Source organism: Micromys minutus (assembly GCF_963924665.1).
Source record: "Micromys minutus genome assembly, chromosome: 6".
Taxonomy (NCBI): domain Eukaryota; kingdom Metazoa; phylum Chordata; class Mammalia; order Rodentia; family Muridae; genus Micromys; species Micromys minutus.
The window spans coordinates 72,506,708-72,526,331 of NC_137975.1; the positions used below are offsets into that span (position 1 = coordinate 72,506,708).

Genomic DNA, 19,624 nt, shown 5'->3' on the forward strand with positions numbered 1-19,624 from the left:
AGAACCACTGAGCCAAGTAAAGGCTCTGAATCTCCCATCTTATTGGCAGCATGTGCATTTGCTTGACTCTGAGTTTGTTTGACTTCGTTTGTTTGATTGATATTATGCACACACAACAGCTGTGTGCATGCACAGTGAAGTCTGGGCTGGTACCTACTCAAGCAAAACCTCGGGCCTCAGTATGGGGTTAACAGAATGAGCATGAGACTGGCTCTGATTCAGACATTTTTATTCCCCCCCCCATAAGACAATGAAATGTGTCCCCTCCACCAACAGTATAGTCAACCTCACTGTGATGCTTAGTTTTTGTCAATTTGAAATAACCTAGAGCTGTCTGGGAAGAGATAATCTCAACCGAGAAAATGCCTCTACCAGATTGCTGTAGGCAACTCTGTAGGGCATTTTTTTTTATTAATGACTGATGGTACCCAGCTCACTGTGGGTGGTATGACCCCACCCTGGGCAAGCTTAACAAGCCATGGGGAGTAAGCGAGAAAGCAGCACTCCTCCAAGGCTTCTGCATCAGCTCCTGCCTTCAGGTTCCTGCCTTGATTTCCTGCTATAACTTTCCCAGGTGACGGACTACAGCTGTAAGATTAAGTAAATAATAATTAACTAAATAAATAATAAATAAGTCAATCCTTTCTTCCCCAAGTTACTTTTGGTCTTGGTGTTTTATCCCAGTAATCACAGCAAACAAGAACACACTTACTATTAAATCTTGACTATCTAACCAGACCAGTTTATACAGGGATTACCCAGTATGTCTAGATATGAATTGGACTACCACTTTAATAAGAACTCAGAAATCCTCATCACTTCCGTTGTGGTTGTTTGTTTCTGTCTAGGTGACCTGTAGCAATATTAGATATAGATCCCCCTATAAAGGTCACATAATCAAGTATAGTCTGCTCTCTGTTTGACTTTGTTGATTGAGAGTATGCGCGTACAAAACTCCTACGGAGAAAAATGTGATGTTTTATAAAGAAAAAGACCAAAGGTGCAGTACATGCCCTTGTAGATATGTACACACACACACACACACACACACACACACACACACACACACACCACGGTATATCCAAAATTGTAAGTAGAAATAATAAAATAAAAATCTGAGGAAACATATTCACTTTCCCTTTTGAAGATCAGCCAGAACTAACTCACAAGTGGAAACTGCAGTGCTGATATTCTTTGATTTTTCGGGAAGAAATCTTCAGTATCTGCAAGGACTGTTATGTAGAATGAGCTTTTCTGTTTGCAGTATTTCTAAGGGAAGACAAGGTCTGTGTACAATGGTGGCTTTAAACGTGAGCAAAGATCCAGGTAAGAGGACTTGTATCTCTTCCTAGATACCCAGGGTTAAGAAAGATCCTGTAAGCCAGGAGTTCAAAGCTAGTCTGTACAACATTGTGAGACCCTATGCAAAATATAACTGAGCATAAAATTACTGTAAAACATAACTATCAAAAACTGTACCTAGAATAAGGTTAATCTTGTTTTTGTATACGCATACACACAATTTCTGTTCTTGTTTGTGTTTGAAACTGAGTCTGTCACTGTTTCTTAGGCCAATCTGGGAGTCACTATATAGCCACACACTGGCCTTGAACTTGTGGCGATCTTCCTGGTCCTGGGTCCTTTGCATTAAAAAAATACTTTGTCATCACACACATCTGTATAACTTTCATGGCTCCCCTAGGTTGTTATGCAATGCTTTTCTATGATCTTCAATTAATTTGAGTCTCTTCCTGGGAAATAAAAATTTGGTGGAGCAGTCAGGCACAAAGTAAGTTGAGTCGCCTGACAGAATTGAGTTTACAGTAGAGATAAAGAGCAAGTGTGGAGATGAGAAAAATTGGAAGGAATGACTCAACTGAGTAATGGAAAAGGAATTAATTGATCAAAAGAGAATGCCCATTGTCTAAGATTTCCTCTATAATTGTCTCCAAACAAGAGCAAAACCCTCAGACACTTGACAGAATTGGTCAAAGGAAAAGATCTGTTAGTCAGTCGACGAGGATGGGATTCGAACCCACGCGTGCAGAGCACAATGGATTAGCAGTCCATCGCCTTAACCACTCGGCCACCTCGTCCTGTGAGGGATCTGGTCTTCATAATTTCTCCTCCTATGAAGGATTCCCATAAACCATTAGTATTAATGTTTTAATAGCTTTCCTCTAGCTGATTCTCCAAAAACTGTCTGAGTCAGATATCATAAAAGATTTCACAACCACAACAAAAAGAAGCGAGCCTATTTGGCACACATTTGATGGGATGAACCCGTACTTGACACACAGGACTGGGCGGGCAAGGCAGCAGTCTTGCCAACTTGGCTTGACTCAGTCCTGAACGTGTCTCAGGACCAGGGACAACATGGCACCTTCATGAACCGTGTTCACCCACAGCTGCAGTTTGCATTCAAGGGAAGAAATATTCAAGGGAAGAAATGTCTTTTTTTTTTTTTTTTTTTTTTTTTTTGTAGAGAACAACTAACTGATGGTTTCTGGGGTTCTGTCAACTTGGTTCTTTGATTCTTTTGCTTTTGTTTCTCTCAGACCCTTAACATCCTCTCCCCTTGCATTCCTAGACGCAGCATTGATCTGTGATGGATCAGTGTTGGTTTGAAAAGACGTGGCGAAGTACCAAGCTGGTCTGGCTTTGGTGAAGGCAGAAAAAGGTAATGTTACATCCGAGGCAAGGCTGGTCTGACTGGGAATTTCTGTTAACTAACAAATCCCACTCAAGTTTGACCTGGACTGTTCTCTTTCCAGCTGCAGGGTAGAAAATAAATTTGTCTTCATTGTCTTGGGTTACTTCAGTGTTCAACCAAGCAAGAAAACAAAACAAGGTATCAAAACAAAAAGCCCACCCCCCCAAATTGTTGAATTACTTAAGCAAGCTAATGTTTATCCAAAATCTAAGCATGAGAATTAAGGTGAAAATACATTCTCAACTAGTTAAACCTTCTCAGTTACTAAGGAAAGCTTTCTAAAGTTTAAAAAAAATTTAAGCTGGGTGTGCTGGCTCATATTATATACAATCCCAATACTTGGGTAGCTGATGCAGGAGGATTGCCATGAAAGTGAGGCCAGCCTGAACTATGTGTGAAATCTTTTCTAAAAAAGGTTGTAATCATGATGTTAAATGTGTTATTATCAGCAAAATTGCTTAGCAAATTATATAACATATAGTTAGCATTGTGTAGGTCATTTGGTATTAGGGCTGTTGCTTTTATCACCTAAACAAACAGAACAAATACAAAATACTTATCAGTTACTTGCAGTTACATCTACTAAGAAAAGAAAACCTAGTAGAGAGGAAGACCTCTCCAAACACCCCACATTTAGTCATGAGAAAGAACAAGTGGTGAGTTAATGTATTGGAAACAACTTGCCTTACTTACATTAAAGGCTATTTAAACAGTTACTCTGTCTTGTCTGGGTGCAGGGAGGAAGAGCTGGGCATCCTGGGCAAGAGCTATTCCACCTAGTTAAATCCCCAGACCCACAAGGCAACTGTATCATCTGCCTTTCTCTAATCTCACTTTAGTTTCTGAACCACTGCCCATGAAAACTTAGATAGACCTTTCAAGGCTAATAGAGAATTCCATGACACCTATTAAAACTAAAAGCATTAGGAGCCAAGGATGTGGCTTAGTGGTAGAGCACTGGACTCACATGAGTGAAGGTCTGGGTTCAAATCCCATTGCTGGAAAAAAGAAGATTACAAAATTTGTGTCCTTCTTACAACCAATAACTCATCCCTGGGCACAGAATTCTGACTTTTAATGACAGATCATTTAAAAACTACCCCAAGCAGGATGTGGTAATATCTGTACTCTCAGCCTTCTGGAGGTGGATCAGGGGTACATGTTGAGACCCTGTCTTAAAAACAACAGCAAACAAAGAGAAAATTTATTTCCCTGCATAAATATGCCAGGGGAGAATAAATAATAAAGAAGTCAAATGGATGAACAGATACATGCATATACATTTCCTGAAAGTGGAATTTGAAGTAGAAGATCACTATCATATCTTTGAAAATTCTTCAGCTTTGACATCAAGTAACCAGAAGAAAGGACAAAACTGAAACTTGATCCATGGGGTTGTAGAAGCAGGGAAAGCTCTACGGGGAGAGCAGGAGAGAGAGCAGGTTCAGCGGCCACCCTGTACTTTGGCTAAACGCATCTGAAGTTTAAGGCCCTGTTTTCTACTTTCCCAGGGTTACAGATGCTGCTCAGTCGTTGGCCGCTCAGTTTTTGTAAGGGAATTACATAAACCCATACGACGAGGGCGTCAGGTACCAAACTCAGACCCTGAATAGAGTAGTAGGCACTCTTACCCAACCAACCACCTTTCTGATTCACATGAAGTGCATTTCGTACTGCACACAGCTGAAAAAACACTGGCCTAGAGAATATGTTTCATGTTTTGTATGGCAAGACGAGGCGTCTCATGATCTGGCCATGGTTAGATTAGTTCTTTATATGCAGTTATTGAGAACTTCCTTTCCCTAGGAGGCACCATACTCATGCTGTTGTTGTTGTGACGTCCTTTGATTTCTCTATTTCATGTGGCTTCAGAGCTGATTTTCCCTAGCATGGATCCTTTTAATTTTCCAACTGTCTAAGAAGAGTTATGATGCGACAGTGCAAAGTATTCTAGATTATATCATGATAGAGATTTGTGCACACTAACACCTGTGATTTTTAGTTGAGCATGGTGGCACATACCTTTAATCGCAGCCCATGGGAGGCAGAGGCAGGCAGATCTCTGTGAGTTCAGGGACAGCCTGCTCTAGGCAGTGAGTTTCAGGTCAGACGGTGGTACATACTGAGACCCTGTGTTAAACAAAACCACTCTGCGAAAACAGCTTTGATACTTCTGTTTTTAAATGCTGCTTTTCCTGTTTCCAGATAGACTGTAAGCTCTCCAAAGTAAGTCTTTTCCCCAACTTGATTTTATATCACTCATACCTGATACAAGGCCCAGTGCAACCAAATTAGCACTAATATCTTTGAGCTTACAATATGTACCTAAAGTAAAATTTTCAGTAATAAAAATTCCTCTTTCCAGGATGTCTGTTCCTTCCAAGACTTCAGAGCATTTACCACCCAGCGCTTAGATTTTACAGTTGAGCAGGTTTGGATATAGCATAATGTCGCTTCACTGTTGACACCAGAAGGGTATTCTGTGCCAAAATGATTATCTGAAAACTCCTAAGAACATACTAAGTAAGGTCAAAAAAGACAAATGCTAGATATTGATAATACTATAGAAACAGGGGGATGACCCATCCAGAAAAATCCATTCTTCTTCAGTGCCAAAGGCATGAAGATCAAATAATTTATGCTTCCACCTTGCACAGAGATATTTCTGGTGAAGAAAGATAGTTCTGGTGTCTTGTTGAGGCTCTTCATTTCTTTTTTTTTCCCACATTACCACAAGTCAGTTTTACTTAAATCAGGACTGTACAATAAAAACATTGTTAGCCATTCATGATCTGAATTCGGCGTATGAATTAAATTATGGTACACATTAAAAGTCACGAGACATTTGTTTTGTAATAAATAAGGCAGTGAAATTACTCATTAGTAGCCTTTTAAAGATAAGTGATTAGGTCTGCCCTTTCTCCCTTCTTCTTAATTCCTGTGAAGATCATTTTTGTTCCAGGGACGTACCTTTTGGGATTCTCCAAATACTCCATCAGGGTACCCTCTCCCCAAGTGATGCCTTTGTTCTTGTTGGCATCTGTGTAAGAGAATCCAACAGCCTGACCTGTCTTCCGCCCAAACAGACCATGGAGATTTGGTCCAGTCTTACGCTTGCCTCCCTTTCCCACAGTGTGGCACTGGGCACACTTCTGAACAAAATTCTTCTTGCCCTTTTCAACACCACCCATTTTAAATTTGATCTGGGGTAGTCAACAGCACAACCACTCAGACTCTTAGCCAGACGTCCAGCTCTCTAACCCAAGGACACTCCGGCCCGCTCTTATGTACCGGTGTCAGTGCTGAGGCTCTTCTCTTCGATCCTTAAGTATGTGTTTTATTTTCTGACATTTCCCCCATGAACTTCTTTTTTAAAATTTCAGCTCCAGCTGGGTTGGTAGTGGCAGAACACTTGCTTACTAGCCATGAGACTCGATCCCTAGCTCTCCAAAGAAAACCAAACCAAACCCTCCCCCTCTCCACCCAAACGCCAGTCTCAGCCATGATCCTCTTGCGTCCAACTCCCTTGTCTATCTTAAAGTTACTTGGGAAGAGTTTGCAAGTGCTATCACACACCAAACACTTTACAATGTGCTTCCTCCCTAGCCAGCTCAGAAACTTCAGAGTTCTGCATGACTTCCTAAGGTGCTAAGAGAATTCAGGTTAGCTGTCAATACTTTTCTGCAGAGTCCTCTTCTGCAAATGAACATCATTTTACTAGGCCAGAGAATTCCCTCTTACCTGTTTAGAATGTGCACCAAAGAAACCTGCCATTAAAAACGATCACTTTTATTGAAGCGTATTATGCAATGAGGGCATAGATGCCTGTGGAGACCAGAGAAAAGTGTCCCTGGGGTTATAGGCAGTTTTGAGATGTCGAATGTGGTTGCTGAGAACCAAACTTGGATCTTCTGCAACAGCAGGACATGATCTTAATCGCCGGGCTGTCTCTATAACCTACAGCCCACAATTTATAGTAACTGGGATTTATTTTCAGTCTCATACATATTATTTCTCGGGTGAGAAGAATTTCATTGTTAAGCAGGCACATAAAGTGAAGTACAGAACTAAACAAAACAATTTTAAGGTGCAACCTCCTCGTGTACACAACCAGGGCTTATGGATTAAGGTGAGGAAACTTGGCTACAGCCTGACAGAGCTCTTCATATTGTCTACATTTGGCTCATTAACTTCCACTTTTCATATCTGACCTCTCCTAGTTGATGCTGGGTATAGTATAAGTTACATAAATCTGTGAAAGTTATCCTAAAACCAGTGTTAATCCTAATTGTTTTAGTTACGGTTTCCATTGCTATGAAGAGACACCACAACCAAGGCAAACCTTATAAAGGCAAACATTTTATTGGGGCTGTCTTACAGTTTCAGAGGTTCCAGAGGTTCAGTCTATTATCATCATAGAGAGAAGCATGGCAGCATCCAGGCAGGTATGGTGCTGGAGAAGGAGCCGAGAGTTCTACATCTTGATTTGAAGGTAACCAGAAGAGACTAGCAACCTCAGGCAGCCAGGAGAAAGCTCTCCTGGTTACCCTCAAATCAAGATGTAGAACTGTCAGCCCCTCCAGCACCCTACCTGCCTGGATGCTGCCATGATGATAATGGACTGAACCTCTGAACCTGTGAGCCAGCACCAATTAAATGTTGTCTTTATAAGACTTGCCTTGGTCACGGTGTCTGTTCACAGCAGTAAAACCCTAACTAAGACACTAATCTAGCAAGCGTTCCCCAAGTCTGCTCCTGATATCTACCTTTGCATACACTCCTTGAGAAACACAAATTTCAAGGGCCAGGAAACATAAGCTCCTCCTAAGAAACTGTTTAGGACATGGTTTTCATTTTGTATTGGCTCAGGAATCTCAGGCAACTCAGCTTATTTGGTCAGAAGGCCACATGGAAGTGTAGCTAATTTCTCTGGAAAGCAGTGGTCATCAAAAGAAACAGAATCAACAGATAGGACTTCTTAGGTCTAGTGGGGACAGTCTCTCTTGAATCGCTGCAATTCAAAATGCGTCATCGGTTAGAATGGTAACAGCAAAACAAGAATGTTGCACGTGGTGACATTTAAACTTTTTTTATATCGTATATGAATGTGCACATGTGCCATTGTGTGCATGGAGGTCAAGACAACTTGCAGGCATCAGTTCTTTCCTACCACGAGTGTTCCAGATTTGGTAACAAGCTCCTTTACTTGCTACTTATCCCCCTGCCCCAAGTAATGCTTGACCTGTTTCCTCTTAGTAAACTGGCAATGATGGAGTACGGCTCGAGTAAGATGGATGAGTGTGTGCTTGGCAAGCCAGTGTGCATGTCTGATGGTAAGGTTTGGGAGGCCTCTAGTCTTTCCCCTTGAGGAGGGGCTTCTTCCTGCGGCTGCGCTCACACTGCGGGTGCTGGACTAGAAGCTTCTGCATAGGGCAGTTTTCCTGCCTTGGCCTCCATTTTCAGGAAAACCGATCACAGATGCTTACTACATCTGACATTTGGGTTTCTTATGTGGGCTCTGAAGACCTGAACTTAGGTGCTTTTACCAAGTTATCTCCCTGGCCCCTGGAAAATGATTTATATTTAAGAAACAAAACACCTTGAGTTGTAAAGCTGAATTTTATATATATTTTATTTTATTTATATATATAGAGAGAGAACAGGTGACTTTGGAGACTGTGTGCAAAGATGGAGCTGTTTCCAGTCACCTTTCTTCAGTATTTCAAGGGAAGGCATGGTTTTTGTTTTATTTTGTTTTCCATATTCAAAGATATCTAGGATATCTTCCCTAGGCACATCACTGTTGACACTTTCTCTTGCCATGCCCTTTCTGGTGTTTGGTAAGATCAGAGCCTCTTCAGAAAGCTTTCACACATTCATCACCCTCGTGGGACTTTTCTCCAGTAGGGATTCTCTGGTGATGACTCAGTTTGACTCTGACTGAATGCTTTGCCACACTCCTTACACTTACATGGCTTTACTCCCACATGGATTCTCTGATGTTTGATAAGGGCTGAGCTCACCTAGAAAGCTTTCCCACATTCACTGCAGATATATGGCTTCCCTCCGGTGCGGACTCTTTGGTGTATAATCAGGTGTCCTCTCCCTGAAGGCTTTCTCACACATGTTCCAGGGTTTCTCCCCGGTGTGGACTCTTCCATGCACAGTGAAGGCTGAGCACGTACGGAAGGCTTTTCCAGTGGTAACACTCATAGCGTTTCTCTCCAGTGTGAATTCTCTGATGTCAAATGAGCCCTGAGTTCTGGGTGAACATTTTTCCATATTCATTGCATTTATACTGTCTGCCCTCTCTGAGCCTGCCATTATAGTTTTCCAATTGGTCCTCATACTGAGAGACTTTTCCCCCCCTCAGGAATTGGTAAAGAATCCTTAGTATGCATGTTAGAGATCTTTTGGTCTGGGTTCATCTTACAAAATCTTCGAAAGTTACCGCTTTGCTTTGCTCACAGTTCTGGCCTTGATTCCTGTAATGACAAACATACTTTTTTGTTTGTTTGTTTTTTTGTTTTATATATATTATATGTAATATATACTGCAAATATACTTTATGCACTGTAAGTATGGCAATAATGCATGATCCAGACTTCACTAGACTCTCAAGCATTTGTCCCACAGTCTGAAGGCACCAAACAGGAGAAAAATCAAAGATTAAATGTTTTCATTCACCTGCATCAAGAGAGTAACACCCCAGAATTACCAAAATGAACACCTGACACAAATAGCTATTTATGTCCGTCTTCTTAACAGTATCTAAAACAATGACACAGAAATATAAAACTAGAGAGTATGGGCTGGGGATGTAGGTCAGTAGCATAGCACTTGCTTAACATGTACAAGACCTTGGGTTTGAACTCCGGCTTTAGAAAAGAATAACATATAGTCTGTACTTTACAAAGCACTTCAGAATCACACTAAAATAAATTTAAAACAAAATAGCTGTTGAAGAGATTAGCAAATAGGGTAGATGAAGGAATGTATGAGTCAAGGAAAGAAAGCCAATTTGTTTGGAAGAAATGACATCATTGACAGGAATGGTTACCTCCCTAGAAGTCCCATCATTTCGACTATAAGGGGGTTCAGGGAGATGCTTGTTTCATTCTAACAATGGTCCACTGTAACACTCTAGTTGTGGCTCCTGCTATGACAAAACAGTATCTCAGCAAAAGCACTGCATTGTTCCACCCGTGAAAACCAGAGAAAATGCTTTATTAGTTCACTACTGTATTTTTACAGTTCAGACCATGCAGAGAACCTAGAGTGCTACCAGCCGCATCCCAGGAAAGCAAACCTAACTTAGCCTTCAAAGTCTTGTTATAATAATTGCTTTCCTGTCTTTTCCCAGTTACGGATAGACTACAGTGGTAATGTGCAACCCTCCCAGTATGCACCCCTAGTAAGAAGCCGTGAAAAGGGCAGATCAGTAAAACAGTAACAGTAATCCCCTTGGAATAACATTTTACAAAAATGAACACAAACCAACCTAAGGGAGGACCCCAGAGCCCACCCCTGCAGAAATGTCATCTTCGGTAGACGCAGCAGGTCGCTCCACAGACTGCAGTTCTGAGGTCCAGGCAGGACAGGACTGCGGCCAGCCTTAGCGAGGAGTCGGCTCTGCAAAGGAGAGGAGAGGATGAGGGGTGGAGAGAACAAACGGAATCCATGCGAAAAAAGGAGGGCGGGAAGTGCAAGACAAGAACGGGCTCGCCCTCCGCAAACCCTGGCGCAACTAGGAGCTAAGGAACTCACCCAGACTGAGAGGGCCAACTGCCGGGCTAGAGGAGCCCAGCTCGCCCTCCCGCACTGGAACGCTTGGTACTCTCTAGGATGCTGGAGGTTTTCTTCTCTGTGGTTAGTGAACTCGGGCCAGCTGAGAGTGAAGAAGGCTATAATTACTCAGAACGTCTTTAATAACATTTTATTTCCTTAGTCGCGCAGAGAAGACAATGAAATACTCTTCTAATGTATAAGAAAACTTAGTTTCTGAGGTCAGACATCATTTTGAACCTGAGTTTTGCCTCCCAGGTGTAATAACCTCTTGGGCTTAGCTCTCAATGATCAGTCTCAGAATTAATCTGTAGTGGCTGGGGATGTAGACCAGTAGTTTTTGCCTAGCAAATCGAAGCCTTGGATTTTTATCCTTAGCATAAAACAACAACAACAATTTGTAAATTTAAACAGTATTCCCCTAAAACTACCAACTCTTCAGAAGTAGACTTTTCACGTTCACATAGAAAATAAATCTAGGAAAACAAAACCAAACAAACAAACAAACAAACAAACAAACAAACAAAAAGGGACCTACCTTAAGGGCATAAAGCATATTATTAAGCCATGCTGCATTAATAACGCAATATTGGGCAAGGTAAACAAATGGTACAGATGTCCAGAGATGGCTGTCATGAAAATAGCAAGAAAAAGAAGCATCTTCAATAAATGTGTAAGAATAAATGGGTAAACTTCTGAAAAGACATTAAACTGGATCCCTACTCTCTGCAACAGGAAGCATCCCCAGTAAGCCAAGGTCATAAATGTTAAAAAAATAAAACCATAAAATTGTCAGGATGATGTGAGAGGCATCTTTGACAAGGTCAGAGTAGAAAGGCTGTGAACATTGTGAACACAGGGCAGAGGTTCTAAGTGAACAGATTAAAAAGATGACGTTCCTGGAACAACCAAGATAATCAATGGCCCTCTGAGCAGACTCTACCGAGCCGTCAGGCCGAATGTTCTCAGCAGAGGACGTGGTTGGGGTTTGTTTCTTTAAACCTCAGGCTGGGGATGACCTTTAGTTTCACAATAATTGCTACTGTTTAAGGGTTTAATCTTCATCACGGAGAGAAACACCTTCAAAATCTAAACTCCTCTGAAAATTATTCCAGGACTTCCGTAAGACCACAAATTGTCAAAGACTAGCACCTACAAGTCCCATGTAAGGGACTGTTGTAACTGACATTTCAGGGATATATTGCTCAAATGACCTGGAAAGATAGGGTATTTGTAACTTTTCATTGCTGTAATACAATACCATGACCAAGTGTCTGGGTTGGTGAGATTTGTTGTTGTTTTAGTTTTTTATTTTTCAACGTGGCACAAGCTAGAGTTATTTGAGAGGAAGGAACCACAACCGGAAGAATATGTCCCCATAAGACCGGCATGTAGGCAAGCCTGTGGGGGCATTTTCTTAATTAGTGACAGATGTGAGAGGGCCCCTGGGTGGTGCTCCTGGGAAGTGGTTTGGGGTTATATAAAAAAAAGCAGGCTGGCCATATACAGCCATCAATCCCAGACAATATTGCTGATGCCAAGAAGTACATGCTGACAGGAGCCTGATAGAGCTGTCTCCTGAGAGGCTCTCAGGAGTCTGACAAATATGGAGGCGGATGCATGAAGCCAACCACTGAACTGAGAATGGAGTCCTTAATGGAGGAGTTAGAGAAGGGAGCCGAGGGGTTTACAACCCCATAAGAACAATACCAACTGACCAGAGCTCCCAGGCACTAAACCACTATCCAAAGAATACAAAGGGACAGACTACATGGCTACAGCTGCATATGTAGCAGAGGATGGCCTTGTTGAGCATCAATGGGAAGAGAAGCCCTTGGTCCTGCCAAGGCTCAATGCCCAGTGTAGGGGAATGTCAGGGTGAGGAGGCGGGAGTGGATGGGTGTGTGGGCAAACACCCTCATAGAAGCAGGGGGAGGGGCAATGGGATTGGGGGTTTATGGAGGGAAAACCAGGAAAGGATAACATTTGAAAAGTAAATAAAATATATCCAAAAAAAAAAAAAAAAAAAAAAAAAAAAAAAAAAAAAAAAAAGCAGTCTGAGCAAGCCATGGGAGAAAGGCAATAAACAGCACTGCTTTGTGGTTCCTGCATCAGACCCTGCCTCCAAGTTCCTGACATGTTTTCCTTCAGTGATGGAGTATGACCTAGAACTTGTAAGCCAAAATGAACCCTTCCATCCCCAGGTTGCTTTTGGTCATGGTGTTTTACTGCAGCAATATCAATTTAACACACCAGGGCAACTTAGAAAGTTTTATTTGGGTTTACGGCCCCTGAGGGATAATAGCAGGGATTCATGGCAGCAAGCAGCAGGCTGAAGCAGAGCCACAGCAGCGAATGGGGCAACTAGCAGTGGTTGAGTCTTTACACTCTCAAAGCTTGCTTCTAGTGATATACCTCCTTCTGTAAGGGCATACCTCTTACACCGACCTAAACTGTGCTGCCTACGCAAACACCACAGATAGTTATTCTCTCTCAACCTGGCAAGAAATGCCAGCTTTTGAAACTATCTTCTAAGAGTGTTCAGGATCAGGAACTTAGAAAAGGTAAGCATGGTTCATGAAGGGATACGTGTAAAAATAAACCAGAAAGCAGATCAGGGCATTCCAGGAAAATCAGGGGAGCAAGAAAAAATAAATCACAAAGAATGTCAGAAATGTTCGAACTATGTAAACTAAGCATTTACACGGGCTATTTTTTAAAGTGCTGGCCACCAAATTCATCTAACTCCTCTAAATCAAGTAAGTTCACATATCCCCTAAAAACCCTGGGAAAGTGCTTTGTCACCCTCATTTATAGTTGAGGAAATAGAGGCACAGAGAGATTAACTTAGTTAAAATCATAGGTGATTTGGAATTACATTTCTAAATTTTGGGTGTGTGTGATGAGTTGGGGGGCAGTGAATGGGATTTAAATTTTTCTTTGACACTATTAGTTGTTTCTTTTATTTAAAAAAAAATTATTTATGTATGCTAGTACACTGTCACCATCTTAGACACGCCAGAAGAGGGCATGGGATCCCTTTACAGATGGCTGTGAGCCACCATGTGGTTGTTGGGAATTGAGTTCAGGACCTCTGGAAGAACAGTCAGTGCTCTTAATCGCTGAGCCATCTTTCTAGCCTCCGTTAGTTGTTTCATTTTATTTTAAAATAGGATTTCACTATGTGTCTCTGGCTGGAACTCAGACTTCTTCTTGCCTCTCCCTCCATAGTGCTGGTATTAACACACGTGTGCACCACAATGCCCAGCAGTGACACAAGTTTAAGATAGTAAGTACTTGTCCCTTCCTATCTACTGTCTGGGTTTACCCAGCTCCTCAAAGTTCATACAATTAACCATTCCCCCAAGGCGACCAGGCATACCTCCAATGTCACCCAGCAGTTCTAATTACTTTCCTGACACTTGTATCCTGTCACTGGTGTCCTGTCACTGGTGTCCTGTCACTGGTATCCTGTCATTGGTGTCCTGTCACTGGTACTCTCTAGGCTGTTGAAGCCAGCCCAGAGTCTTGGCCTCAAGTTATCTTATTAATAAGAATCACTGGGGCCATTGAACCTAGTATTTCTGTGAAGGTGCTGTCGTCAAGACTTCTGAAAAAAAAAAAAAGCCAGCATTATTTTACATTAAATTATTTTAATGAAAGGCACAATGTCAAATACAGGACAAATTTGCCAAGGGCCATTGGTAACATTCTGGGGGAGTAGATGGAAACGGGTACTTCCTGACTGTGGCTTTGCCTCCAATGCTGCTACAGAGGGTAGAGAACCACTAAGAGATGTTCATCAGTTGCTGATAAGTGAACCTAGTGTGGACGGAGGTAACTGCTACAGTAAATGGTGACCTATTACCGACAAGCCAAAATAAACCAGTCTGTTCTGTGTTCACAAGGAAAAGAGCACAGGTAGGTAGCAGAAGAGGGAAGCATCTCCTCAGTTTAGAGCACTTGATATGGCTTCCCAGTTATTTGCACTCCCCTCACCTGTGCATGTGTGCTCAGAAAAGCAAACTGGTAACTGACGGTTAGTGATACCAGCTGTGGCAGGAACAGATCTGCAGACCCCACTAATGATGGCAAGAAAAATTACGACTGTGGTCCCAAGAGGGAAGCAATTCCAACTCAGTGAAGCAATGGATCTTAACACCTTTTCTGAGGAGGAAGCATCTCTGGTCCTGGGCTCCTCATCACAGGCCTGTGGATCCACAATCTTACTTCCCAACTCCATGCGGTTTCCACGGCGACTGGACACCCAGGGATTTGAACCTGAACCCCAGCTTTGGCCTCCCACATCCTACACTGAGTTTTCCCACCAGCCCAACACCCAACAGTGGTAGCACATAGTAAATGCAGTCTTAGGTACCACGATTCATCCCAGAAGTGGCGTGAAATGCAGACCTTCCCACCTTCACATGCCAAGTGGAATTCCAGTCACTCAATAAGTTTGGCCAAGAAAATAGTTTATAACCTCAAAATTTTACATAGACCTTCCTAGATTTTTGTTTTTTTGGGCTTTACTCCTTGATACAGGCAAATCTTGATGTCCTATAGTATTTTATGGAGCTGGTTATGTAGTTTTTGTGTGCATCAAACAGGTCACATTACTGAAAACCCTTAAAAAAATCTCAATATTACAAAAAACCCACACAATAATTTAACAAGCATTTATTAAACCTACTGTGTGCTCAGCACTGTACTAGGCACTAAAAAGAGTGCAGTGATACAAATGTTACAGTTATCATCCCTGCCCTCAAGGAGCTTACAGTTTAATCTTGGGAATAACACAAATGTGAAACCACTATACAACCTCAGAGCAAGGTATTAATGAGTACTTGGATCACAGTACAAACTTGAAAATTATTTGCTCAGGCAGAACAGAATAAGGGAAGATGCTGGTGTGAGCGAACTCAATCAGGACCCGTCTCAAAAGACATGAAGGAAGCAAATTTTGAAGAGTAATGAACAGAAGGTACAGCTGAAGAGTAATCTTAGCCAAAAAAAAAAAAACCAAAAACCAAAAAAACAAAAAAAAAAAAAAAACAAAAACAAACAAACAAACAAACAAAAAAACAATTGAGAGAGGCACAGAGGCAAAAGCTTGATAACACCAGAACGCCGTAGGAGGCCTGAATGTGATATAACAAGGTAAACATGCTCGTGAGTAATGAGAGCCGAGGCTCAAATGGAGAACAAACTACGGAACACTGCCGCGTATTAATGATGGGGGCTGAGTAAAAATGAGATACCATGAAAATGGGGATTGAAGATCATTTCCTAAGTGCTATATAAGTCGGATATCTGAAAGGAAACTGAAGCAAATCATAGTAACCTGAGCTCACATGATGTGGATCTATGTGGAAGGCTATAGGGGTATGGTAGAAATACAAAACAAAAACTATGCAACAACAAAAACAAACCTCAGGAAGAATATGAGAAAGATCAAGAGGTCCTAGACAGGAGAGCGGAAGGCAGGAAAGATGACATGACAACCTCAAGGTCAGGATGAGAAACACAAAAGGCAACGTTTCTACTTTAGGATACAATTAGGCAGTGATGTTTATTTCAAAAGAAAATACAAATTAAGGAGAATGGTGAGTTTGGTTTCAAATATCAGGGTGTGTAGGTACCTGAGGAAAATTCCCCAAGCAGTGAGATGACATACAAAGTGGAAAACAAGAAGTTATTCAAATACATGAAGTAACAAAACAGAGACACAGAAAAGTGAAAACAGGATAGATTATTTTTAGTATACAAGACAGAAAGACTAGTAAACAAGGTATAGAAATGACCTAAAAATACCTATGACAAAGAAAGAAGAATTTTTGAAGTATGGTGCATTAATCAAGGTGCTCTAGAAAACAGACCTTACAGAATAAATCTACACATAGGTAGAGAAAGGGAATTTATCAGTGTAGCTTCCAGGCTCTGGTTCAGAGAGAACAATGGCCGTTTGTCAATGGAAAGCCCTAGAATCAGGCAGTTGTTTTACTTCATCCTCATCCCAGAATCCCAAAGTCGGCTCTAACTCTAGTAAAGGCATGGATTTACCAGCAAAAACAAGTAAACAAAAGCAAAAGCTTCCTTCTTCCATGACCTTATATTGGCTGCCATTAGAAGGTGTGGCCCTGATTGAAGGATGGTCTTCCCACCTCAAAAGATCCAGATTAAAAGAAAATAGGTTTTTATACTTGAAATGATTTAATTAAAAAAAAATCCTCATAGGTGTACCCGGAAGTTTGGCCTCAGGCGATTCCAAGTGTAGTTAACTGATAACCAAGAGCCAAGTCTACCCCTTGTCAGCTTGACATACAATCATGTCTTCTTATGCCATTCTTAATTTCCAAATTAAAATACTAACCAGGTCCTAATTACACCTAACACGATATAACTATCCCATGTACAATTATAAATGCATTATATATTTAATCAGATCATAATTATATCTAACATGATAAAACTATATCTTGTACTATCTCAAATGTATAATTTTAGAATAAATGGTATCTCAAAACTTAAATATCGTAACTACAGATACTCTTAATTGATGTTACATTACATAATAAAGAATTTGAGGAAAGAAAACACAAATATCTGTACAAACATATTCTTAAAGTGTGATAGAAATAGTAATCCTCATTTCTGTAACTTGTCACATGGCCATAGTTGGTATATTTGTAACTACTTTCCTTAACTACCCATTCTGTATTTCCTCAAAGGCAAAAAAAAAAAAAAAAAAAAAAAAAAAAAGAGGTAAAATTTGAGGGGAAGGGTTAGAGTACATGTTCTGTGGGTAGAGAGACCATTCTCTCATGCGAAGTAAACCCATGAGAATCTGAGCCTCAACAGAGTCCTACCACACATCTCCACACCAAGTGATAGATCCCATTCTTTACCAACTAAGGCTCTCTTACTTTAGCCACTGACACTCTCTGAGGTTGGAACTTCAATTTTCTTTGTAATTTGGCCAACCTTAAATGAAGGCTTTGGTTTGACTGTCCACAGTTTGAGCTGTGATTGCTGGAAGGAAGATTCTCTTCCAGAGTACACTAGAAACCTTCAGACTTTATGCATATCTGGAGCTAGCCAACTTTATCACTCAGTACAATGTTGCTTTCCCCTGTATTCTGAGATGCTAGAAGTTGGTTAATTTTAATCAAGCAGTGTATTCTTCTCCTTTGTCAATTATTCAGAGATGCTAGCCGGAACCAACCAGCATCATCATTTTCCTACAAAATTTCAAAAACTTTATATACACACTCACCAAATAATTTGCCTCTCACAACTGGTGAATCAGAATAATCAAATGCATTTGTCCCTGTACATTTGTAAAACAGTTCACAGCATGGGCTCTCAATATTCCCTGAGTTTCTGAGAGAGTTCCGTAACTATAGGTGTATGCAAATTGAAAAACCTATTTCAAATACTAAAAAAAAAAACAAAAACAAAAACAAACAAACAAACAAACAAAAAAAAAACCAAACCCTAATAGTTCTATTGTTCTAGAACCACTTCTGTATGAAATCTGTATTACTTGGGATTCTCTAGAACAGAATTTACAGAATGAAAAAAAATACATATAAAGAAGATGTATTAGAATGGTTTACAAATTGTGGTCCAGGTAGTTCAAAAATGGCTGTCTACCAGTAGGCCTAATAACCTAGTAGTACTCAAGATGCCAACCAAGAATTGTCATCACATATTGGGAAACTCAGCATTAGAAAGTATAAATGAGATTAAGAAGGACAACAATAATAAGCTTTAATTTATACACTGGTAATAGCACATACATTTTAGTGGAATGTTGACTATGAAAAACCAGTAGGAGCTAAGGCAGCAATGGGTTAAAATGAATAACATACTTGAAAAATATCAGGAAAAACAAAAGACACAGAATGGTGGTTGGAAATGGGCAAGAAGTTTAAATAGTTTCTCCCTGTAGGCTGCAAATGAGCTCACTATTGCCACATGACCATCTGCCCAACCAGGAATCTACTCACTGCTCTTTCCTTAAGGTACTCTGCAGAGAAGTGTATTTGTATCGCTAAGCTGTAACTGCTTTACTGTCTTAGTTACTCCTTTACACGTTATATTGACAAAATAACTTTTTTGTACTAAGAATCAAGAATAGCCAAGTCTAAAGATGGTTTTACCCCAAATAGTATTTTAAACCAAGTTTCCAGTAATTGCAGTGGATCCACACTATACTACTGCACTTTATTTTACCTAGTACCTCTTACGACCAAGGGTACATAGTTTCATTTGGCTGGTGGCGAGTTCAGTCAATTGGCAGCAAAGCACAGTGTCCATCGCAGGCTCTAACCTCAGGCTGTACAGGTTAAAATCTTGTCTTTTGCCGGATATGTTACGTTGGTTAGATCCCTAAGCTTTTGTTTATCTTCTATCGATGGGACATCTAGTGGTGATATTAGCTCTTAAGTAGGACAAATATTTAATTTAGCATTTGGTTCATGGCAACTGCTGAAAAACAAAACGTCAGCTATCATTCTGGAGGTACAGAAACAAGAGCGAAGCTATACCGGTCCATGTTAGAATCAATCACCACATTACTTATCTGGCTTCATGGAGGAATTCTTTGAAACCTTAGAGGTTTCTTCTAGTGATATATTGACAGCAAGTAAGTTAGGGAACAAACACTTTACTCTGCCACATCTTAACATGAGCAGCTGAGGCTGGGAGGAGATGGTACTGTTGAGCAATTCATTTCAGAAAGAGAAAAATAAAGCTTAATGAATGCCACTGAATAAATGTAAATTGATTAATGCTTGGTAAATTCAAGACTAACAATGACGTCTATGTATTTCTTCAAAGACTCCACAGCCTTCTCTATCACCATAACATTTGGCCTGATTTATACATATGCTAAATCACCTTTGATAATTCATTGAAATTTTTTATTGATACTCATGTTTATGTGTATATATTTGTGTATCTGTGTGCAGGCCTGAAGCTGGAGTAATACAGTTTCGAATCACCCAATATGGAAACTAAACTCCATGGTCCTATGCAAGAACAGTCCACACTCTTAACCTCTAAGCAATTTCTCCAGCCTTACTTACCTTTTACTTTGAGACTGGTCTCACTATATTCAAG

The 19,624-nt window shown here is 40.7% G+C and overlaps 1 protein-coding gene and 1 long non-coding RNA gene across 2 annotated transcripts; both read right to left on the minus strand.

Moving 5' to 3' along the window:
- Positions 1 to 5,604: 5,604 nt before the first annotated feature.
- On the minus strand, positions 5,605 to 5,904 carry LOC308421590 (cytochrome c-like; the record flags this gene model as incomplete). Its single annotated transcript, XM_080917995.1, has 1 exon — positions 5,605 to 5,904. The coding sequence occupies one exon, from the start codon at positions 5,902 to 5,904 to the stop codon at positions 5,605 to 5,607; it is 300 nt and encodes a 99-aa protein (XP_080774121.1).
- A 2,480-nt stretch (positions 5,905 to 8,384) lies between these two features.
- LOC308421591 lies at positions 8,385 to 10,533 on the minus strand. The gene is made up of 3 exons (XR_013975054.1): positions 10,481 to 10,533; positions 10,215 to 10,345; positions 8,385 to 9,198 (listed from the first exon to the last, which is right to left on the minus strand). It is a non-coding gene; the product is annotated as an uncharacterized lncRNA (long non-coding RNA).
- Positions 10,534 to 19,624: the final 9,091 nt, after the last annotated feature.